This window comes from Apteryx rowi, unplaced genomic scaffold (assembly GCF_003343035.1).
Source record: "Apteryx rowi isolate R43461 unplaced genomic scaffold, aptRow1 scaffold_21, whole genome shotgun sequence".
Taxonomy (NCBI): Eukaryota; Metazoa; Chordata; class Aves; order Apterygiformes; family Apterygidae; genus Apteryx; species Apteryx rowi.
In genome coordinates this window covers 3,646,354-3,671,660 of record NW_020448419.1, presented here as the reverse complement: position 1 = coordinate 3,671,660, position 25,307 = coordinate 3,646,354, and the positions used below count along the sequence as shown (strand labels likewise).

The 25,307-nt window shown below is 38.9% G+C and overlaps 1 protein-coding gene across 1 annotated transcript in view; it reads right to left on the bottom strand.

Moving 5' to 3' along the window:
- Positions 1-25,307, bottom strand: part of PLCB1 (phospholipase C beta 1) — a 484,775-nt gene that overhangs the window by 19,728 nt on the left and 439,740 nt on the right. Inside the window, exons 34-35 of the mRNA XM_026064146.1 lie at positions 9,741-9,759; positions 7,109-7,173 (exon numbers count right to left, since the gene is read on the bottom strand). Of these exons, the coding sequence (XP_025919931.1) occupies positions 7,109-7,173; positions 9,741-9,759 (84 nt within the window). The remainder of the gene's footprint in view (positions 1-7,108; positions 7,174-9,740; positions 9,760-25,307) is intronic.

The following is a 25,307-nucleotide window of genomic DNA, read 5'->3' as shown; positions in this document are numbered from 1 at the left end:
AACTATAGAAACACTGACAAGCATTAGATTTAGTAGTGGTGAATGAATAAAGTCAATTGCTACTCTATATAACAGTAATAAGATTATTCTGAATCAGTTACAGAAGTTATACCTAAAAAATTCTTATCACTTATGTTATTTAAACTTTCTTGCATATCAATTAGTTTGAAATAATAAGTCTTTAGGCTATCCATTAATTGCAGCACTGTAGACACGATCTGTATTTAAAGTTCTGAAATGAAAATTAAGCCGAAGCACCAAGCAGTCTTGGCTAACAAAAAAGGTTTCTTCAGCCCTTCGGATAAAGAAGGAGAGATAATGGGGGCACTGAATTCACATGAGAACTCTTTCTCAGTTTACTATTCTCTGCTTGTCACATGTTAATACAGACTACTGAAACCACAAGCTGTTACCCACTTGTTTAATTTGCAGTGTTGCATTTGCAGTGCATTCATTTTCTGATCATTTGGTAAAACTGTTTTCAGACAAAAAAGAAAAGAACACCAATGATTAATGCAAAATAAGGGGAGCAACATATATAACTCCAAGAATATTGTATTATGAAGATCCTGCCATTCAGAAGATAGAGTGGGGGCTGGTTGCAGAGAAATGTGGTCTATACATCAGGAGAAGTCACCATTTTTAGTTCTTATCCCCCTGTTATGGCTCTAGGCTCTCAAAGAAGGCTTCAAACCACTCTTTTAAAACTTGCTGTCTTTGTAGGATAGACCTTAGGACAACAGAGGCTCCCTTGTCTGGTCATTTTTTGCTTCACTGCTATATTGAAGTTACAATTGACATTTGTACCGTTACAGCTGGTTCATGCTGGCAACTGCCAGAGGCACACAGCATGGACTGCCACATCAGTCAGCAGCTGTTACTGTAGCAGCTATCCTCAGTGCTAGCAATGTTGGGAAGTGGAATTATTTAAAAAAAATGCAACCATTTAATTGATAGGTGAGGGTCTCTTCTAGAATCCTCTATGCCCACAGGATCAATGAGGAGTCAAAGAGAGCATTCAGCTGATTCAGAGATCTTGGGAGAGCCTTCCTGTCCAGAAGTTAGAAACAAGCAGCAGTTGTGCTGAAATAGTCCGTGCTGCAAAGCATGCCTGATGGAAATAATCTGGAAGTATGCCTGACAGAGGGGCTTCTTTAAAGTCAAACTGAGCCAGCTCTCTGTCTTTCACTCCTTGCTGCATACCAGACCACCAGAGTTAGAGCTGTTCCACCTTACTGTTCCTTGTATCCTAAACTTAATTGCACTTGTACTTACTAAGAAAAGGCAGAGCACTGGCCAGTCAAGTTACTGTGTATAATACAGCTCTTTTCACTGTCAGTCAATAATGGTTTACACTTCCACGCAAGAAAAAAGATATCCCCTTTAACACTCAGTCTAGCCACTGTGAGATTTCCGAATATAAGTATCCTGCACTGGATATGTGACTCTCTGTTACAAAAGATATGCAACATATTCAATGATGTTCTCTATGATATGCATTGTTTGTAAAAAAAAAAATGTGTTCCTTCTAACATTCATCAAATGGCTATGGGAGGGAAAAGAAGGTGGACACCGAGTCAATCCAGTTACAACATGTCTGTATGTTTGTGGATGCATAAGCTCATTAAAATTTGGAAAAAAAGGGGATCCGAAATATTTTAAATAAGTCAGAATAATGATCTAGCTGGTAGAAACAGGGATTTTCTAGAAAAAAATCACATTACATGATATTCATACAAAAGACATAGCTTGTCCAGGAAGGACAGGTAAAGAAATGGTCCTTGGTGAGATATTTATCAATGATATTTACCTCCATACTCATCTCCAGCATGTAGTAAGAGAAATACCTGATGAATGTCTCTGGGTAATGGTAAAATTGGGAAATAACATGGACATTGTCATGGTTGGTGCCTACAACAGACTATCACAGCAGGAAGATCAGGGAGTGAGGATGACTCACTTAAGTAAGGCCACCCCGAAAACTTCTGCAAAAGAAATACAGCAGGGCACAGAGTAATCTCAAGTTCTTAGCAGGCAAAATTCATATTTACAACACGTATCTCTACTCTATTGGCAACTGTATGGAATTTGGAAAGACAGACACTTATTTTGCATAAAAGATCTGGGCTTGTGAACAACCTTATTGCTTTTTCACACTGTATTAGTCTCTGCAGCAGTCAATAGAGAAGATCTTCGCCTACATCAAACCCTCAAACATGGTTTATGTCACTGAACTAAATCTATTCCTGAGGGAATAGCAGCCATTAAACTGCAGCTGATATCACAAGAAATAAATCCCAGCCTTAAAAAAAAAAAAAAAAATCACTTAAGGGTAAAAAAGCCAAGTAATAATTAAAAAACTGAATTAATTTTCAACCAATTAGTATTTTCCAAGTGTGAGCCACAGTAGTGTCTGTCTGTCTGAAAATAAATGGGAATGAAGGGTCTTCCAGGTCAAGAGGAGAAATTATCACTGACATGGAATTTAGAAGTTACTGCAGAGCTTATTTCATTATGCTACGAAGAGCACGAGATCCTGCCCAGAATTACAATGATTCCCTTGTATGCTGAGAAAATGACTGACAGTGAGTTATCATTCTCAGGAGCTTCTATAATTTCCATGCTACTCAGCATTACAGACTCATACATCTATTATGCCTTAAATTCAGCAGTATCCAAGCTACGCAGTATAAGGTGTATTACTAAAAGAATAGGGGAGGATTTAATTGCCACCAAGACCATCGGTCCTATCAGTAGTAATGATTGCTGAAACCTGAACTCTGCTCTGAAAACTGAACCTCCAGAATTTTCAGCAGAAAGGAGCCTTTTAAGAGCAGGAATATTACACTGAGGTCTCACTGACGCATATGCCACATCTTCATTAAGGTCTGTATAACACCCGGCAGAACAAAACTCCGATCCTAACAGCTGCTTCTAAATATGCTAATATAAATATTTAATTTCAAGACGGACCAGAGGAGATAATTTATTCTATCTGGTAAGTTTCTAGAAATACTCAAGTTTGGTATTAGCTGTTTGCAAAATAATCTGCCCTACATGCTACACGTGGTATATTTTATTTAGGCACTGGCACCCATTTTATGAAAATAAAGATGTCAGAATGTGAGCTACCACATGCAGTATCATTCCCACATGCCATACAGTGGTGGCTGACATTGCACCAGGCAGAATTCTAGTATATAACTGCTATTAAAAGACTTACAAAAGTCCAGATGTAGAAAAGATGCCAGCTTGACTCTAGACATCACCTACACAGGGCTGAACCCTCACTGAAAAACTCTCTCATGTGCTTAAGTGTTCATCTGAAACATAGGTTCAAGGCTGAGGGAACTGCAGCAGTACAGCTGAGCTCCTACTTTCCAGAGCTCTCATGAGCCATCCCTTCCCAGCCAAAGTATCCTATTGGAACAGTCATTCCGCATGGAAAACAAAGATCTGCATGTTCAGGCTTGACTAGTAAGTCTATATTCTCTTATTCTGTCTCAACATTTTAATCTTAGGTTTCTGCTATTGACAAGCATAAATCACAACACCGTTAACTAAGAGAAAATTCCTCCTATATATGGCTAATATCTAGTCATTTGTGAATTAGACAGTCCATGAATGAAGTTGTCAATTTAGGTCATTCCTCCAGACTTTTGCACAGCCATCATCATGGCTTATAAGGATTATGTACCTCTCCTACATGCAAATATTCTCTGAGGTCACTAGTTCTGCTGAGCAGAAACCCAGTGCTTTCTCATAGGGGGGCAAGAGCTGAGATACCGCTTGACGGCATACATGAATACTTGGGTTGATTCCTTCCTTCTGTGCAGCCTGACCTACTCCTATCCAGAACAGCTACTATATGACATTCAAAATGCCTTGTCCTGTAGTTGAAGCAGTGAAATCTTGGGGCAGAAAGGGATGGAAGGAGAAAAAGCTTCTTCCCATGATTCTCACATTTGCTTTGGAGCGAGGGGAACCTGGGGGTGATGGGTTCCTTCATACCATTTTGGAGCTCCCCGAGCACTTGGTGTTGATCCATTTTGTTTCTCACTTATCACTTTGTAGGCTTCCCTGAATGGTACTTCCCCTAATACCATTCCCTATACACACAGTCTATGAGGTTAAAGTCCTGAGAGGAGGAAGCAAAGGAAAGAAGCAACTCTGGTGAAGGAGATATCGTTAGCGATCACATGACACCACAGGAGGTTCTTCTCGGAGGTCTGATTTCCTTCTACTTTTGCAGTAGCCAGTTGGACTGTCCAGTTCCCCACCATCCTCCCAAGATATTCTAATTAGGTCCAAGCAAGTGATACGAGGTTGGCCTCATATTGTTTAAAGTATAAGCAATATATGAGATGAACAGAGTTAACACAAGTATTTCTGTTTTTCTCTTTTCACTCACATACTCCTGCTTTTCAGGAAAGGAAGACAGCACATCTCTTAGGAAGAGGAATCAGTATTTTCATGATCCTTAAACACAAACAACATAGAAATCCCAGTTCACTGGTGAACAGTTGCCAATTTAATGTTGTCATCTCCAGTAAGTCACTCTTTTGAATACTGTCAGGTTGCCAACATATTCATCATGGCCTCTACTTTCTTTTGTCACAACTACTTTGCTCAGGAAATGTTCATTCTTAGTTGCCTTGCCTGTATCCAAGAGGAAAACAGCAGTCATGAAATCAGGGATCCACCTAGCAATTTTAACCTATGACCTTACCGCAATGAGAGAACAAAACAATATTTAGAATTAACTGTATTCTTTTTAAAAAAGTGTTTGAAAAATGATCACTGTTTTGCAAAAACATTAAAATAAATCATAAGCATGTAATGGTATGTATAGATACATGAAGAATATGTTATTGTCCATGTAGACAGAGATGGGTGATTCACAGCCAAAGAGTCAAACAAATCAAGTTAGAGTCACACTTCATATATTGGTCAAAAAAAAAAAAAAAATTGCATTTCATCAGATTTTAGAAGCCAGTCGCAATTGTGCAAGGTACAGAGCAAACACACAGAGCTGGTTCCTTCTTTCTTAGCAATACAAGTCCACAGAAGTATACATGGTAAGTGTTAAAAAAAAAGGAGGCTGATAAAACAACCCATGGAGAAGTACAAGGAGTCAACATACTGATGCCAGCCAAGGAGCAGAAAGAGAGCGCAGTAAACATGCTCCTTCAGCACTGCTGACGGTGCATTGCTGCTAACACTGGTACTGATATCACACAGACTGGAACAGGAGTAGTTCCAAAAATGGAGCCCCAGGTGGTCATGGGGAAGGACTGTGATTTACAGAAGAACTGTTACTTGTGTGTGTGATGAATTGAGCCTTTTCTTCTACTATCACTGTCTGCAGTCGGAGAGAATTCCTCCTCCACAGCTCTCCACCACCTGCTGCACTCACCTGTATGCTCCGATTCTCTGAAGAGCAGAAACCCCGGATTTCTACACCACAACCCCAACAAATGGAAGCAGCCCTGCAACTTCCCGTGTTGCAAAAGCCGAGAGGACAATTGCGACTTTGCCAGCACTCCCAGCAAAGGGTAGCAGGGACTAGGAATCAGACCGTGAAGAAGGAGTCATCGCCTCCTTCCTGGCTCCCTCCCTCCCTCCCAAGGCCAGAGGGTTGCACAAGTGCCCAGAGTGCCAACACAAACTGTTTCATCACTTGGCAGGCTGAGAGGGGTGGTGAGAAGCCAGACAAGGATGTCATCCTCATCCTAGAGATGAGGAGCTGCAGTGCTCTTGAGAAGGCTGCTTCCTTTACTCCTGCACGCGTGTGCTAGATGAGCCAGCAGACACTGAAAAGCAAATGCTGCATGTAGGTGCCTGTCTGGCAAGTAACCCAAATCCTTTGCAGCCAGGTAATTATAGCAGAAAGGCAGGTTTTGTTACCAAATACAGTCCTCACAGGGAAGCCATGGTGGTTCTCTCATCAAAGAGAAGCAAAGCGTATCAAAGCATTCCAGAAGGCAGCAATAGAAGAAGGATTAAATAAAAATACAAAGGAAACAGGAATCACCGGTTCAGTGACAAAAGTGTGTGGTTTATTCCCACCCCCCTGCCAGTGAAAGTCCAAGACCTCCTGGCACAACCATATTTACAAGGGGTTTCAGGAAGCTCACTTATAAATATTTATGTCTCCTGATAGCAGAGCTATCTCTGAAATACTAATTCATTCTATTAGCATGTTATAATAATTAGCCTTTCCATAAAGCAATGAAAAAAAATTCTTTTACTTTAATCTATTTTCATCTTTCTTCCAGGCTAGACTATCTTTCCCCAGTTGTCTTCTGTTCCCTTCCTCTTTCCTGAAAAACTCACTCTTACCTCTGAATCTTCCCCTTTAGGCTTCACTAAGCCTGCTTTACTGATTCACATTCATAATTTTTTCTTTTTGTCCCCCAATTTTTCTTCCTGCTCTGATGCCCTGGTTTATCCTTTCTCTCCTTATCCTATAGTCTGGGGTCCCAGATGACAAATTCTTAATTTATCTGCTTTTCACCTGGTTTGCTTAATCCTTCAGAGATACCCAGCATTCCTACTTCAACACCTTTCCCCTATCTCCTACCACTCCTTTTAGCTGCTCTCAGCTCTTCCTTCCACACTTCTTCCCCTTCCCACCCATCCCCTCCCACCCCCAAATTTTCTTTACCTTTTCAGATAAACATTTAATAGTGCCTGGTTTTCTGATCTGAAAGTACTGCAGCTACTGTGAGCAGAGAACAGAGAATATTCTGATGACCCAAAGAGCTGTGGAAAGAAAGCTCATAAAATCATGTTGCTACATACAGCTCCTGACTGCTGCACTGAAGTGGGGCAAAAGCAGCAATAAATAAAACAGGCAGGCAGGCAGGCAATGGGGTGGGGTATGATTTGAAGAAGCCACAAATTGCTTTCCCAGTATAAAAAGAATGTAATGGCCAGGGGGAGCATATGTTATGCAGCTAGCAGATAATCATCAGGGCTATAAATGCTCAAAGATTTCAGAAGAACCACCAGGCAGTAAATTGTGGACACTCCTGACTCAAGTTTTGACATGTAAAATGAAAACAACATTAGCATTACTAGATAAAAAGGGGAACGTTTCACTCACTTTCACTATAGTCTCATATTCCATTTCTACTTCTGTTTTTCCTCTACTTCTTGTTCTTCTATGCTCTTTAAAACAAAACCAAGGATCATTTCAATTTGAGGTGATTAACAATTACTCTAAGCTGAAATGACATAATTCTGTGCATTACAGTAACATAACATCTCTTAATCTATGCACTTAATAAAAAACAAAAGATAACTTCATGCTTCTGTGTGCTGGCTCATTAATTTTTGACTTGTTGGTAGGAACACGTTAGGCAGAGAAACCAGTCTATTTATTACAACCTGTCACTCCATATTAAAAGAGGACAACATTTCAACTGTGTTATGTGAGAGATTTGAGTTTAGCTGAAGTTGGAGCTTAGGAACAACACAAGAAGTGAGACCTTTCTTTATGAGAGGGGGAAAGAAGCATGTCTCTGAAGGAAAAATGAGCATAAGCCATGCTACCTGAAGTCTGTGTCTAAAGAAATATCTGAGACCATTGCAGGAGGGCCTCAGACTGCAGTCAGACCTAATCACATTAAGTCAATGCAGGTTGGATAGAAAACCTTCAAGGACAACACCAAGTGCTTACAAAAGTGGTGCTGCTGCTTCACAAGACAGCCTATTCCCTTTGAGTCAGTCTTGCATGAGTGCCTGAGCTGGAAGAGGTGCAGGACATGATGTTGTTGGGGATGTTACTACTGTTCACTTGACTTTTTCCTGGAGCTGAAACTTCTGCTTGATAGTTTGAAAGAGTGGCAGGATTTTCATGTTGTCCCATCAGCCTAGAAGACCCTGAAGTGCTGCAAGCAGCTGCATGCTAATTAGTGCTGACTCCCTGGGATAGCTGTGGTTCATCACACACCACTCTGAGCACCCTTAAGTTAAACTCTCTCTCTTAAAGAGGTCTAAGGTCTGGATCAGAGAAGTCCTGGAGGTACTCCAGCAGCAGTCAAAAGCACCTAAGGTTTTTAGCTTGTGCAGTTACTAGAAGATGTCTATAAATTCACAGAACTGAATGTAAAGATGGGTGACTTTTTGGTTCTTCCTAAGTGCAAGCAAAATTACCATGACATTTTCAAGTGGCTGCAGTACTTTTCATTCTCTATTGTGCTAAATATTGTGCTGTCTTGTTTTACTCTAAAATAAAGTGTTATTTCAGTACTAAGAGATTTACTGCTTCATATGGATAGTAACTGCATGAGTATATTGCTGGACTTGGTTCTGCTTGTGCAAGTTAAATCATCGCTATTTTATGATACAGTTGGGGCCACTAAAGTCTTGATACTTGCACATCATGTACTTTATACTTCACCAGATATTCAAGGTGGTGAGTCCAAATATACCTATTGTATTTACAATGTCCAAGAGCCAGAGTTGTAATGGTAGCCAAAATAATATAGTGGTATCAGCCCTGGAATAATTGCACGCAAGTTCATTGAGGTCATTTGTACTTTGTCTTAGCTGTTGGCTGTCAGGTTTGCTACAAACGAAACAGAAAACTGAAACCTTTAAAAAGAAACAAAACAATAGCACAAAATTAAGTTTTCTGGTTTAATGTTTAAAGTTAAAATAGCTTAATGATTGAAGCAGTACTTTTTAAATCTGTCGCAAAACATTTCCTCTCAAAGCATTTTTTGTAAACTGAATATAATTATTGAGTCACTTCCTTGGTAATGGTAAAGAAGCAGAACAATACATTTGAACAGTGTCCTCATTTTACATTCATGCAGATTCATAAACGTCTTATAATTGAGTCACAATGGCAGGCAAAAATTGTAATTAGCTAACTTAAGGTGGCTGGATTTGGTTGAAATTCTACGCAAGGGAACTTATGCCATCTTTTGTGTTGCTAGGAATTAATGAAACCATTTTACCTATTTTCTCCTTGAACTCCTTCTCACTTTTGGTAGCAGTGGGCTGTAAAACTACTGCATTAACACTGACTCAAATGATGTTATAAGATACATGTTGGGTATAAGACGGTCAGGAAATGGGTGCCAGTGATAGTGGTAGCTTGCACCACTTTGACATGCAAAACGAATCTAAAATATTAGCTGAGGAAGCAGAAGGTGACAGTTTGTAGCAGAAAAAAATACAGCAGCAAGAAGGTGAAATGTAAAGTGAAAAAAGAAAACTGCTTTGTTTTGCACACTTCCTTTTCACTTCTCCTGATGCACTTCATTTTTCTGTCCCTTTCATCTACACACTTCACTGGTTTTGTGTTCCCACTGACAGACAAATCAGATAAAGTGCCTTACTTAATATTGGCCATTTTTACAAAATTCCATGTATGTTTGCAGCACACAAACATTTTGTTACTGTGGATGTTGGCATAGTTACTTCAATGAGGCTCATACCTACCAAAGCCAGGTTAGGATTTGACTAGAAATTCCCCTAAAACCAATTTTGGAGAACACTAATAAGCATCCTCTTGCTATTTTCCTTAGTTTGTTCAACATTCTTGCCTCTTCTTACTTATGGCACCCTTTTTAGCCAGCCTCCCTGTTAAGGACACATTTGTGTTTGTGAAAATGTGTGTCTACTTTGCATGCAGGTGATTGCAGGCAGGTACTGGTTAGTGCTCACACACCAGGGTTTTGGTGTGAAAGCAGGCACACATTTGCAAATGTGCAGATTTTACCTACCTGGAGGGCAAACATCAGGCTCAAAAAAAGTAAACATTTCAAAAAAGCAACATCCAAAAATGATAGCAAAACAACTCTGCTTAATCAAGTTGAGGATTTTCCCTTTGACTATTTAGCAAGTACTCAAAACACAGTCCACTGAAAGTAACAGAGATATCTGGATAGCATGAATTCCACAGTGCTATGCAATTATAAGGTTACAACTCTTTTGTTGCAAGGTATACATCATTCAAAACCTATATAGCTTATAGAGTTTTTAACAATACAGGCTGTGCACTTTGCACCATTAGGATTCTCTCAATCCAAATGACGTTAGTGTAGCAGACATGTATCATGTATTACACACACATATTCACCACACATATTTACCACAGAGTGCTCATTAGTTATGAAGCTCCAGCATTGCCTCGCAGCGTAAGTAAGAGAAAGCCAGAAAGAAACACATGTATTAAAACAAACATTGCATTTGAAGCTGTTTCTCATTCTGATGATCGTAATTGCATTTGTTGCAATTACATGGTCTTGGTTTAAATTCCCCAAGCAATTTCTTGATTCTAGTGTGAGAATTATCTTTCTGTAGGTACAGACGTTGTGTTAAGTAGCTTTTTGTGAAAACTTTGATGTGTAGATAATACAACACAGACAGTATGTATGCTTTCCCAAATCATAACTAAGCAGCCAAATAGCTATTTCCTTTATTAATGCTGGGACAACATTCTAGAGAGAAGACACATGTGGGAACTAAACTGCGCAAGAATACTAACGACAGGGAAGTGTTAAAACATTACCTGCTATTCATAGTCAACGTCTAATGCTGTTTTCCCAGCAGTTTTCTGGAGACACCTTCTAAAGCAGAAAGCCCAGAAATAACGCAGTGCAAGTTTAAGCTTTTAGAATACTGAATTGAATATATTCTGTTTTATTTGATAATCCTGAATGTGTCCTCACTTGTACAAAGGGTCACAAAAAAGGGTGCATTTTATATTTCTGGTTTCTAAGCTGTCATTAGGAGCTGTGTTGTGTTTTCACTTATTGTGACATGACTATAAAGAAATACTGCTGTATTCGGTCTAGATTTATATTCTTGCAAGTGTGTAGAAATGTAGCCAGAATCTGGTCAGGTACTGCAATAAATTGTGCTGGCCTTATACCCCAAATCAAATGCTGTTAATATGAATGTATTCTTCTTTACAATTATCTTTTATGAACATTTAAAAATATGATAAAGAAAAATATATTGTATCAGGGGAAATAAAGAGAGAGTATTGCTTACCCACAAGGGCTGCCTCATAGCACTCCATTTATTTCTATTAAAAATTCGCACTTCTCTCAGTTATTCAGCTGGCAACTTAGATGTGTTGCTATTGGCTCTGCCTCTGGCTTACACCTACATTATTTTCATAGAGCACAGCAGCACAAAACCACCATGTTAAAGAAAGAAGAAAAGATTTTCAAAGGCACCTTGAGTGGAAATGGAAAGGTTTTAAGTCAACAGTGCAACCCAAGTGGCTTCAGATTTTTAGAAATTAAACATCCAGGCCTAGTTCCTGCTCTCATGTCTGTACTATAACATGTCTATCAATGTTCATCGGTTGGCAATCTGAGGGACATGTTTCTGCTGAAACTTTGGCCTGCTGACTAAGATGCAAGTGTTGCTCACTGGCCACTAAGTTGGGGAAAAAAGAACGTGCCATCTGGAAAAGAGCATATACTGTCTGTTAGTCAGCCAATGGACCAAGCAAATTTGTCTTGGACTTTATGGAAGCTCTGGCCTAAATTATTATTAAGTCATGATTCCTTTAAAATTGTTTGCAGATGTGCTGTAGAGTTCATCTTCAAACAGATGTATTTTAAATACGAAAACATTCTTTATGCAGACACCAGAAGACTGAATTTGCAAAACAGAAGCTTGAATTGCGAAACAAAAAAAAGGAAAAGGAGAAGAAAGGATAGAGGGCATGCTTTCCTATGGAGATAATCTACAGCAAGGTTGTACAAACACACACTTAGGACAAAATCTAGCTTGTGGTAACACAGAAACAGTACAAAAACACTTAAAGTAGCAATCTGTAATCTTATATCGAAAAAATTGTGAAATTTTATTATATTCTTATCTTCCATGGATCAGAAAAGATCCTCCACATCTCTACCACAAAGAGAGTGCACATGTTAAGTTGTCCATTACTTGATCTGAGACTGGCTGGGAACTAGATGGATGGAGGAAGAAATGCAGGAGGAAGAGAATGATTCTGACTCTGATCTCACTCTGTGAAAGGGTATAGTTAATCCAGATTAATTCTATTGCCTGTCAGTGAAAATCACTGGTTTAACAATAACATAAGTGAAATCAATCACTATGCAATTTCACACTTAGATTTTACATACACAATCCAAATGCAGCAGGAATAGTCTTAATAATAATCTCTCTCTTATTTCTCTTCCTGGACAAGAAAAGTAGATTTCCACTCCTGCTTCCTGTTGATTACTTTAGTTATACCATTTTTAAAAAATAAACTGCTATTATCTAACAAGTCCATAAAGGGCAAAAGATGAAGTCTGTATATATATTTTTCAAAAAAAAAAAAAAAAACAAAAAAAACCCCGAATCTCAGTTCAAGATCCAGGCAAAGCACAACTGAAATTCTGTATGTACAAAAACATTGTATCTATCACTTTTCCTGTCTGTAGAATAACATTTATTAACTTGCAAGCTAAACAAAGATCTAGGAATGTCATTTATTTCTTAGAAATATATTTCCATTAATGTAATAAATGAAAGTTAGATATATAAAATCCAATTCAGGATTTTTACACACCAGTGTATCTTTCCTACAGAGCTCTTGCTCATCTGGTTAAGCACGAACAGTTAATGTATTGTGGTAATGAGATCAATAAGATTCTGAGAATGTCTCAGCGGACACTTTTAATTGAAAGTCTCAAAGACTTACTCATTTAGGACATGGTCTTGCTCCACTGAAGTCAATCTGAATTTCGCTACTGATATCAGTCAGAGTAAATTAAAGTTCACTCCTCACTCCATGGATGTATTTGGCATATTGCCGTAGTCTGAGAGGTAATCAGGCAACACGTGTGAACCAATCACCTATCACCAAAAGTCAAAATTACTTTAAAGACCGGAAAGAATGCTAAGGAAGTCAGTATTACTATAGCTAGTCCAAAACAATAGTTAGGTGAGGGATTCTTTTAGGGTTCATCACCAATTATGAAAAATGGGTTCCCACCGTGTCAATTAAAGGAAAAGAGAGACTCAAAGACACTGATTCTCACTGGGAGTGGGATAAGTAAAGAATAGAAACATAGATGTATATTGTATTTTTACTGAGAATGATTTTTTGTTGTTACGATTATTCATGAGGCACTAAAAGAACTGAAGTCAAGTCAAAAGTTCTTTCATTTGCTATGGTGACATGGCCACCAAGTGCTTCAACTGAGAACTACTAATGTCTTTCTGACATGATAATTAAGCCTTTTCAGTTGTCCTATGCTGCTCTCATTACCAGAAAGCTTGATTCTTGTCTGAGTACCATGGCTTCTACACTGAAAACCATCACTATTTACAAAATCTGTTATTCCATAGAACGAGAGTATGAAGCTTGCAGAGTCTTTATACATGAACCTGTATTGTTGAGGACACTTTTCCTCTCTTACAGACTTAATCTATCCAGATTAAACATTCAGTCCTTTGATATAATTAGTTATCTCAATTTTTCATGCTAAGCAGTGCTGTATTCTCACTCATCTTCTAACTCAAGTATTACAAAGATGAATGCATACACATATACAAGGAGCAGGAAGGACCTCCTGCCTTGGAGGTGAACCATAAAACCAAGAGAAATCAATGAAACTCCATCTTAAAAATAGTTAGGTTTTCTGCCTGCACAATGCATAATTTTAAAATAAGTAATATAAGTAATATAGTACCCAAAAATGGAACTACTTGTCTGATGCCTAGTTAAGCATCAGCTAACCTAGTTAAGTTATTTTTGTAAGAGCACAGCCTGCAGCAGTATTCTAAGACGGCTCAATCTTCCCTCTGTCCTTACAGTAAACAGGTCAAAGAGAGTAAAGCCCCAAAGCTTTTCAGTGAAGTAGTCTCACTCCCCCAATTTAGCAAACGTACCACATGATTTGATTGTTTTACGGTGTGAAGTGTTGTAAACAGTAGATCTCATATGGATTGTTTTCTCACTGGTGAAACTATCAAAGGTCCTGGGCGAGCCAAAGATGCCCAGTGTCTGCAAACACGGGGGGAGGCTGCGCAGTCTGGGAGATGGAATTCTCCCCTTATTTTCATCGATGCAGAATTTAAATCTGGATTTTTTTCCACTAGCACTGGAAGAGCCAGCAAGATGGGCTCAGCTTCCCTAAAACTCCCATTTCTCTGTCTTATCTCCTCTTTGCCATAGGACAATATATTTTTCTCTGATGTGATGCAGGCTCTCAAATGGCCGTTCCCTCGAGTCGCTGTCACCTCCTGCTCCTTTGCCCTTCTTCTACTGCCTCTGTGCACTGACACGGGGGACCAGCCACAGTTTGGCTTTAAATCACGGAGTTTGCTGACACACGTTTCCCTTCTTGCTGTAGGAAGCCTGCGTGTTTGCTAGGGCCCACTCGCAGCAGTGTAGAAGTGGAGTCTCTTGGCCAGCACAAGGGACAGGCACTGGAAGGATCGTGGTCTTATCTCTTTCCATATCCACCCTTGAACAGTTTTTTCCAAGATGCGTCCTCTCCTCCCCTTCAGAGCCAAGTACGTTCTAGTACTTTTACAAAGGCAAGTTATTTTATATTCAGTTTTGTCTCGGTTTATCAATGAGCACAGTGAAAGAAAACAGCAAATGCTGCGTTTGGCTTTCCCAGCTAGTGATGTTTGAGAGAGGGAAAAAAAACCCCAGAGCCGTTTCAGAAACAACTGCTCTTTCTTTTCTCAGTGGCTCATATGTACATTATCTTTGGGGCTGTAAAGAATCAAGCCCTCTGATCCTGATGGTGAGACAGGCACTCTTGTTCTGTAAATGATACTTACAATTCGGAACACCGCAAATTAAAGAGGATTATTCCCCTAACCCCAAATTCCCTTCTAAATCGAACCAGTATAAATCCAAAGTGATACCAGTAACACCACTGAAATGGTTATGAGCAAATGCCAGTGCATTTGAGATCAAATTCAGCCAAAAGGACGTTTCATTGATCCAATGCCTCAAATAAATAAAAGTTTAGCATTCTTGTCCATCCAACTGATTTCCTTTGTGACTTTCTATAAATCATTTCACTGCTATGACCTCAATTCTCCCATCTGCAAAGTGGTACAAAATACAATTTATTGGTTCAAATTTAATAGTATTAAAAACTGAAAGCAATAGCATGGTGTTGTCTTACAGAGCTAACATGATAACTTAGGCAATTTTAGACCCTCCTTTGTGTTAAATATACCAGATTGCACAGCTTTCCCTGTAAAAGGAGATTTATTTCGTAAGAATGTTCAAAATCTAAATCCTTTTCCTAATGAAGTGTCAGATAAAAGGATCTTTTAGTCAAACACCAGATCAAGAAAACGTCATCTCCTAAAATTTCATTAAACATTAAATGATGGTGAAATAAACAAACAAAAATCTTGTTTTTCAATAAATCATTATTAGTTCCTTTTATTTTGTAAGATGTAACACATATGCCAATTAGTTCTTCAGATGACTACATGGGGGAAATCCCTTCTCTCCCTGTGCTCAGGTCTGTATATTAAGCTCATTAGTTTGTGTTTAAGAACAGATTTTCAGCTTCATTCTTTTCTGAAACCAAAGTTAGTTTCAAAGAATTATACAGCTACTGCTGAGAAACTCAAGATGCCTTAATATCAATTTGCTGAATGGAAAATCCTGCTTATTTTGAACTAATTTAGTACAGCAGTACCTGTTTAAGATCAATTCACAGCAGACTATTTCCTATTTACTGTTAATTAAAATCATGGATTTCCTGTTTCAAACAGCATATAACCCTGAAGAATTAGCTACAAACCCATCATATTATTGACTCAGCTGGTGGACTGTAAGTCCACACTTAACGACTGAATTCTGTGGTTCATAAAAACAGCTAGTCTAAGCAATGACAAAATGGCCAAAGAGGGGCTAAGCAAAGAGGGAAAAATAGGAGGCGATCTCTGAAATTTATCTTCTCAACATTACAGAAGTGCAGAATGGCTTAACTGTGATTTTTGTCTGCAGTCTGAGGAACTGAGAGCACAGTACACTGGAACTCTTTCTTGGTGCAACAAATCTGGGGTCCACCCTGCCTTGCTGTCTCAATTCCGGCCTTTTGCGGACTTAAAGAGAATAATACCCTAGTTCTGTGCCACGGAAATATCTGCCGGTAGCATCTGGGTTTGACCTTATCCACCCACACTTTTGATGTCAGGTTTACACAAAACCATTTTCAACTGATTGTGCTGTGTAGATACAGGCCAATTCTTTCATTTTTTGGAGTGCAGTTAAGTCAAGAAAGTATGAAAGCATGGGAACACTTGAGAAAAATGGATCTAGTAGAGTGGTACTGAATTAAGGAAGAGTCCACCCAATCGTTTTCTGGACATTGGTTCTGAGCATTCATGTTCATGATGTTTAAGCTTCTAATGCCAGAGTTACCAGGCAAGCAGTACTGACTTGGACCTGAAAAAAGACTTCAACATGATACCAAAATTCCAGAGAATAAAAAGAAGAGCTATGCAGTCTCTATCTCTTTTCACTAAGCAACATAAGTGAAAGAAGAGGCAATTATGGGAAGAGTGTGTGTTACTTCTGCTTACTAGCAAATGAACTTTTTTTTTCTTCAAGAATTCTTGCCTCGTCTCCCCAGCAAAAAGCTAAAATCTGCTCAGGTTCGTCTGATCAATCACAGCATGCTGAACTGCATCTCCCCAAGAAGTGTGAGTTTAAAATGCAAAGGCAAAAATGATATACAAATGTAAATTGCTTCTAGGCAACATCCCTGCAGATTTCTAAACAGACATTTCTTCAGAGCTTTCTCAAATCAGGTGCCAACAAATGTTATCTCTTCATTTGCACCAAGTCTTGAATAGCGTGGTGTTTCTTACCCACTTTGTCAGCAGAAAAAGACAAGAGACAATGCATACATCTCTTTTAGAGTCTCCTCTAAAACCTTGGGTTTTTTTAACGAACCCAGATAAGCTAGTTGTCTGAACACCATATATGTGGGTTATTTCAGAATTTGCACTCCAACTGGTTAATGCTATGAAAGATAAGATTACCAGGCATCAGTCTGGAAGATTCCTAATCCCCCAAAGCTCCAGAGATGCTTTTCTCAGAGCAGCACCATTCAGAAACAACGCTAAGAAGGTCCAAACCAAAACTGCACCAACTGTGGGCCAGCAAAACAAATGGAAGCCCTCTTTCATCACCAGGCTAAATACCAAGAGATGACTGATTCTGGGCTGTGGTATTTTAAAACGTTGCACTGAGGCTTACAAGACTCACAAGACTTACAAGGCAAACAAAAATTCTCAGCGTTTACAAAACCAGGCCTGAAAATTCACAACTTACGAAGTACATGGATTTTAGACAGTGTCCCACTTTGTTACTAGCTCCTTCTTTGACACCCAACAATTCCTTGTCCGACTTGCCTTCAGGCATGGAGTTGTGTGGAATCCTATGCCTTAGGGTTATGGTTTCTATCTGGCGTATTAACTGTTGAAAGGATCTTGCTTTCTCGTTACATGGAAGAGAGCACATAGTATTCGTGCAGCAGGCTGCTGTACGTCTCTGCCACTGAAGGGTATCTTTGGCACAGCGCTGTGTGATGTGAAGAGAAGCAGCTATTGCTACATGCTGTGCTGGCATGGGGCCCTCATTTGCATCTCTCTTTGGTGCAATGATTCTTATGTCACTGATATGTCTTTTTACTTATATCCTTTTATACCCAGAAAAAGCTTCCTCTTCTTCACCCCCCTCAATGCAGTGTTAACCTCTCCCCAGGTTGCAACTGATATCTTACTCATTTTGCTTTTCCTGGGATAAAGATTTATTTATTTGAACAGCTATCCAGTCTGTCTCTTATTCATTTCTTAGAGTTTTTTTTTAAATAACAGTGCATGAAGATATTAATCTCATTGCAACATATACAGTAGGTATATAATTAATGTAATAATCACAGTGAATGTATATTCATTAGGTTTAAGAAGAAACAAATACCTGAAGTCTTTCATAATACAAAGTCTTAATTCTTGCACAAATATTTATATAGTTCATGTGGTTGAGGATTACGTTCAGGAAGCAACTGGGGCAGGGACTATTTTTGTGAGAGACCCATGCAGAATAAAGCATTTTAAGGGTTCTGTTCCTGTACTGAGCTATTGCAAATTCATTAACACTATAATTTCTTGGAGGCATGGAGTCCTATTATTTCTGCAAAAATAGAAGGAAGCTAAAGTAAGCTTGTCATGTTTCAAATTTGCTCTAGCTCCAGATTTTTTTTTCAGAATGAGGGCTTCAATTCACATTCATGGGTAAATTAATTGGTGTAGCTAAAGCAAACAGTATCCCCAACAATCCTCCTTTCCTATCCTGGAGATTATGGCATCCTTGCAGGCATGGCTGAACAAGGTCTGTATCCGCTTGCTAGCTGATGCAGCTTAAATTAATTAAGTGCATTAATATAATCTGCTGCCAACTGGAGTTTACATTAATAGGCAGGACTGCAAATAGGGAAGAAAGGTGGGGGTTACAAATCTCATTCAGCTGTCTCCGGTGATGGGTCGGGCAGAAAGCGGAGGCTGGTCTCTGATGCAGCTGTCTCGCCATACAGTTCTCTGGGCCATCGAAACAGCGAACCAGCAACCATCCATTGCCCGTGAACTCTGATCAAACAGTAAGGTTTCGGGGGCTGTTCAAGCTCATTTATGCTGGCAGTTCAACACACCTGACAAAGCAATAAAGCCAGCAGCACAGCAAGTCTTACGAGAAGGGATGGTTAAGTGACAGTGGCCAATTCCCTCACCGCTGGGGGCGTATCTGGGCTCTGGCAGGAGAAGGGCTGCACTCCAAAGGTGTTTAATTGCCATAACAACTTTACCAGGGCTCTGACAAACTAGCTCAGCTTAGGTCAGCTTTGAGGCAGCTCAACACCACTAGCCAATGGTGAAATTCAAATACAATGGGAAGTGATACCAATACAAGCAATCTGCAACAGTGCTTATTTTCCCTGCATTTCTTATTAAAAGAATGCAATTAAATTAATAAATGTGTATAAATATGAATGCATATGTTGATATTTAGATGATGAAACAAACTTCTGTTTAGAGGACTACACAGTTCATGTTCTTTGAGAGCTTGAAACTACTTCATTTATCTTTATCTTGTTTTCCAGCATAACTTATTTATTTAAAGTATGTCAGGGGAGAAACCTAATTTGTAAGGACATTTTCCAATTAATTTCCTTAATTAAAAGTAAAAGTTAGACTCAATTGAATTGTAAAGTTTTATTATTTAAAACCGCAAAAGTCATAGCTTCTGGGAAACGGTCTAGAATACAGCTAGGCAAGTACTATCAAAAATGATCTCCAAGGGTTACAGAATGGGTTTTGGCATTCTGAATGTCGGCTCATTTTTGCATGACTTGTAAACTATTTTGTTTGCTCCAAAATTCTTTTACGCTATTAGGGACTTATTGTTCCCTTTGGATTCTGTTAGTGCTATAAGTAAGTGCTCACATGCTCTTACAATGCATACACTTAAAACTGTTGGCTCTAATGAGTTTTAAGTTCCGTTTGGAATATGAATCTTTAATAAGAGTCTCTGTGTTGATCCAGCTTTGTGAATTTGTGCCACAATCCACTAATATCATAGTATATGCTGCTGCTGCACTGATTCAAACGTCTGTCATTCAGGAAGGCATCTTTTGAAATCAGTGTCAAAACCCACCATTTCAGGAGGGCCCATGACTTCATCTTAAGTCCAAAGAAATCCTTAATGAAGTTAATATGAGTCTTCTAAGTTATATTTTTTAAATTAACCTGGGCTCATGAATAAGAACCTAGAAATCTCATTGCTCTGTGTCTGACTTGGTGATCAGTTAGAAACAGAATCATCTAATGGAATAGTTCACAAGTACTGGAGAAACATTTAAATCTAAGTAAGCACAAAAGGGTGATTGCAAGGTATTTAAAGCAGTAAAATTTCTTATTTCCCTAGCACATTTATTCCAAGTGGATAACCGGACTCTTTGTGGATGCAGTTGTTGTGGATGCAGGATGTGATGAGTTATTGCAAACTTTCTCTGAGATGCATCAGCACTTTATATGAATGTACCTCTTAAAGGTTGCAGCGCTAAAACAGATTTTATTCCTTATGTTGAAAAGGTGACCTCCAAGGGACAATAATGCTCTTAGGGTACGGAATTGCATTTTCTATTTCAACATTTGTTATTTTTCCTTTTGTAATTCCAGTCTGCTTTCAGCAGGCCAAATTCTAATCCTCAGACACATGCGGTAAGTCTACTGAAAGTAGCGTGACTTCTTATATCATCACCCAACTGTTGGCCTGAGACATTGTTTATTGCGGGCAGGTGTAAAAATATGCCTAACTCCTATTTGCATCCTAACCATCTTATAACAGCTTCACACAATTTTTAAGCAGCAGTTTTCTCTGCTTTAGTATTCAGCTCATAGTATTTAGCTAATTTAGTATAAAGAATGCTTTTGTATTTAGTATCACAAGAGACAAATAGAAATAAATATATGTGGTTCAAAACATTTACTGTATGAAAAGAGTAATTTCTATGTTCCCATAAAATGCCTTCAGAAATAATTTAAAAAAAAAGCTGAAAACTCTGATATGGCCTAGCCATAACTGGAGAAATGAAATAACTTCAAATTTTGAAGACAATTATTTCACAGTATGTGAACATACATTTTAAATTAGCATGTTTGTGTGCAGCCAACAGCACTGTATTCTTATTTTGTAGTGGTGTTGTTAACCGCATGAGTTGCAATGTGGGAAAGGCGGCATAAGGAAACCTGATGGCCTCCACGCTGGAGAATGTTTAAGAATGAAAATGTTCCCCCTGGCCAGAACAATGGGAGAGTGAAGTTTCTCCCTAAACCCGTTCTGCAGATAACAGGGAACCTGGAATTTATAAATCTGCCTCTCCCCTTTTTTATTTTCCATACAAGGGAAACTCTGACTTCCTTGCTAATGCAGTCAACTAGGAAAACTTGAGTAGACCACAAAACTCTGCGGGATCGGTGGTTTCAAAACAGGACTGGGAATCATCAGAACTGGATTCTAAATTTGTCATACAGACATGTCATTCTGTGAGATGCCTAAGCCAAAGATTTCAGACGCTGACACCTAAAGTACGTAAGGCTGTGAAATGCAGAGTTAACTACGCACTCCAGCCAGTCTTTAAGTACATGACCAATGCTGTAATGTTTGAGTTGGAATCAACACAGGGAAATTTTATTATACGTTGTTTTTCTTTTGGAATTTTCTATTCATTTTACATTTTAGACCCTCCAAATTAAAACTCGTGGCCACATTTGCCTTGACATTGGCATTTCAACTAAGTTACAAGTATTCTCTGCTTGCTGGGTTAAGCTTCAGAGACTTTAAAACTGAATGCTTCGAAGTGTAAGCTTCCTCAAAAACACATCCTTGGATAATATCCAGAATCTCTCTTTTTAACAGCTATTGACCATAATGGATCATTTTTGTTTTATGTGGTGTCTTCAGCCTCATTTATTCAGCCACCCTGAATTTCAGTGAATCCTTATTCACTGAAATTTAGATGCATACATAGAGATTAAAAAAATCCCTGATTTGTAGCTAAATGTAGCTATCACTGAAAAACAGCAGACTCCCTAACTGGTAGTTGCGGCCATACAGATTTCCCAGAATAAAAAACCCCATACTTTCGGATTTTCCGTTAAAATATACTTGCGAATGCAGGTAACCCTCCCGTAGTCTCTGCTCAGTGGACCAATACTGTTACCAAGGTCACCTTTGCAGAGTTATATTTGCATCCAGCTGACGTTGATTCATGCTGCCAGATGGCTAAGGACAAAGCACAATCGCTCAACACAATGTGTGACCTACTTACACGCCTAACAATCTGCTGTTTAATTCTTTGTAAAAGCATGGAGACTTTGATTAAAATTTTATTTTTGCTTCATAGTTAGCCCACATGTGGCATGTACATTTTGCATACCAGATACATCTGGTCCAACAGGGCAGTAGTATGATGCCTCCAACTTATTTCTAAAACAGGCATATGAATGCATAAGTGTCATTTCCTTATTTCCTAAAGGCACTCTCAAAAGTAATTACGAGTTATTGCTTTACATACAGACAACTAATGAAGTGCCAAACTCTCATGCTGGCACTATATAAACAAATAATGACGACAACAGGAAGTCAGCTATAGAAAAGAAGAATGAAAACACGACACAAAAGAAATTCATGTAGGGTTTCTAATCAACTATATGGAAAGTCATGGGGAGATTCTCAGTTTGTGCTCAAAGGCTCATATGTATGTTTACACGATAAGTGGGACAACATAATTTTTTGCCTTAACTACAATGTGAAGATACGCAAGAATATTAGATGTGGCATTTGCTCATTGTAGGCCAGATTCCCCAAAGAGCTCCGGGCATTACAAACGGACTAATTGTCAGACTGAACCAGACCCAAGGTTTACTAAGGCCTGCACTCTGCCTCTGCCCTTGGCTAGGACCAGATGCTGCATCAGAGGTAAGAGCCCTAGAGCAGACACAGATAAAATAATCTTCCCCTTCAAGCAGGTCTTGCTTGTCCTGATCTCTACTAGTTAAAGACTGACTGAAGTCGTGGAGTTATAGTTTTAATATCTCTTTCAAAATATTTGTCAACAACAGTTTCAACTCTGAAATGTTTCATTTCCTGATCAGTGTCCAAACTCCTTTGAATCTCCTTAGCCTTGACAGCTTTTCAAGGGCTTAGCACCTATAAATGAAGCCAGCCTGTTAAAAGCACTGAGCATTCAGCAGCTCCTGCTGTGAAAGTTCACGGCCAGAACCTCAGGAGGGTTTAGAGCGGTGTAAGAAGCTAGGCACACATAACTTGATGTCTAAATGAGAATCCTTTCTGAAAACTAAATGCTTTTCTCCAGACTAAGGGAAAGGAAAGAAGAAACCAGAAAGCCCACAGAGAAACAAGTCTAATGTTATGTTACAGATTGAGGAGGAGGTAACAGAGACTAGCTGGAAAATCCCATCACATATCAATACTACACATGGAGGGGGATGCAAGAAGGCAAAGCCAAACATGGGGAAAAGCAGTTATATCACCATAGGTCATACCCTTACTTTGTTTGGCATTTTGAAGTTCTCCTTGTAAACACTAGATAAAAGTAGACACTACTACCTCAGGCTGAAGCATGCTGAATACAGGACGGACTGCTCCCTCAGTTTATCTTCTTTTTACAGTTCTCGTGAGCCTAATTTTGTTTAGCACAGAAAATTCTCTCCCTCCCTCCACGGCTCTGCAAAGTTTTCTTGCCAGCAGCATCACAGGAGGGAGTGTACAGGAATATTTTGACCATGTGCAGTGTTTGCCATGTGGCTGGACACAGCATTGTTTATACCAAGAAGTTCCCTGCCCCATCAAGAACTGAGAGGTGCCTGGAAAAGACATGCCAGTCCTGGACGAAAGACAACAGTAAGTATCTCACAAAAAATAAAAAAGATGTTTCTGGGTTTACACCCACCTATTATTTTCTCTACATATATGCTTTAAAGAAAAGATTTACCTAAATGACACGTCTTAAAATTCTGTTCCTCTGCTGTAACTGAAGTTTTGAGAAAGAAAATAGTGTATACATATAGAATCCTAAAGAAGTATTAAAAAATTAGGATTTCTGTAATTCTTGAGGAAAGCACAACAGTTCTGGCAAAAATATAAGGCATCCCTTTTTAAAATTAAAAATCACAGAAATCCTCCCTTTTTAAACCAAAGAAAGCCAAACCCCAAATTTTTAAGCCAAATCATCAAGTGTAAATTGGAACTTTTAATATCCCTAAGAAGAGTAATTTGATTTTAAAATACTTATTAAATTTTTGTAGCAATTATAATATTGTGATTATGATTATTTTAATCATAGTTCTTCTCTCATACAAAACATAAGTATCTTTGTCCTGAGCACTGCGGCAGCATCAGAATCTAGTAGAAGTCGATCCCTTGTGGCACAAGTCTAGATCCTGTCATTACGCCCATCTGGGTGGACCCGATTCCAGCGTTTCTGTTCTCTTTATACAGAATGCCTTCAATTACAGGCAGTAAATGCATAGCAGAATGCCTGTTTTAGTTGTGGCCAGTGACCTAGTTACAAATTTAAGGTTGCATACTGCCCTCAACGCACAGCAAAGGTCCCACAGTTTTGCACAGCCAGAGATCTGCACAAGGAACCAGCAGACAACCTGACCTTCATGCAACATGTGTTCTAGACACAATCACACGTTATTATTTGTCGACTTGCTGGACACCAAACATGATAAGACAGTGCTGGTAACACTTCACCATGTCTGATTAAAACTTCCAATGTCTTGTGTCCATTAGGGCTGTATAGCAAAATAACAAACACATCCCCGTAGAGAAAGGACAGAATCTAAACAGGCCTCTCTCTGTGCTACTTAGCACAGAGCATCCTTCTCCTTTGCCAGGTCAGATTATTTTTTAATTTAAAAATCTGTGCAGGGAGAAAAGTGTCTGTTTGATTTGCTGTTGTGGGGGAAAGAGGCAAAGGTGTCTGTGAAGGCTATGCTATGCCTGGCAATTGCTCTTGGTATAGCCTGCAATTTTTAAGCAAGATGCCACAGAAAACCAAACATAATTGAAGAGAAGCTCCTTAAATGAGAACAAAGGAAACAGAGATGCTTCATTAAAAGTTACATCCCCTGATCTTGCTTTTGCTGTCAAGTCCATCGATTTTTTTCTGTTCGGCTTAACTTAAAAATTAACTATCTTTGACAGAAACCACAATTTGTTATAGTTGTGCTAACAATACTTCAAAGAAAAAAGGCTGCTTTTGGGAAGGGTGTCTTTAAGAAAATGAATACATTTAGTGAAAGTTATACTTGCTTTTCAGAGCCTTCAGAAAGTAATTTGCAACTGCTTCGTGTGCACTGTAGCTTAATGTTTATATATGGGCTATACTGACACATTTACATGGAATAACTTCCTTTGTAACTGGCCAAGCGGCTGCAGTAGGACAGCTTTTGAGAGGTTTCTACTAGCCATTGACAGGATACGGCTCTAAGGGACAAATGGACACGTGTGTAGATGTTGCAGGTGCCCAGCACCATGAAAAAGGAAGCCTCTAATCTAAGAAGAAAGTATGAGTAAAGCTCAAACACTCCCTCACTCCAAACTTCAAGAATTAGCATCGGGGCACAAGACATCCGTCAGTGTGCCATGTTTTCTCAGCAGATAAACACTCCTTATGTTCTTTTAAAATTGTGTAGTGATGGAATACCTAGATTTCAATCACGAAGAAAGCAAAGGAAGTATGTTA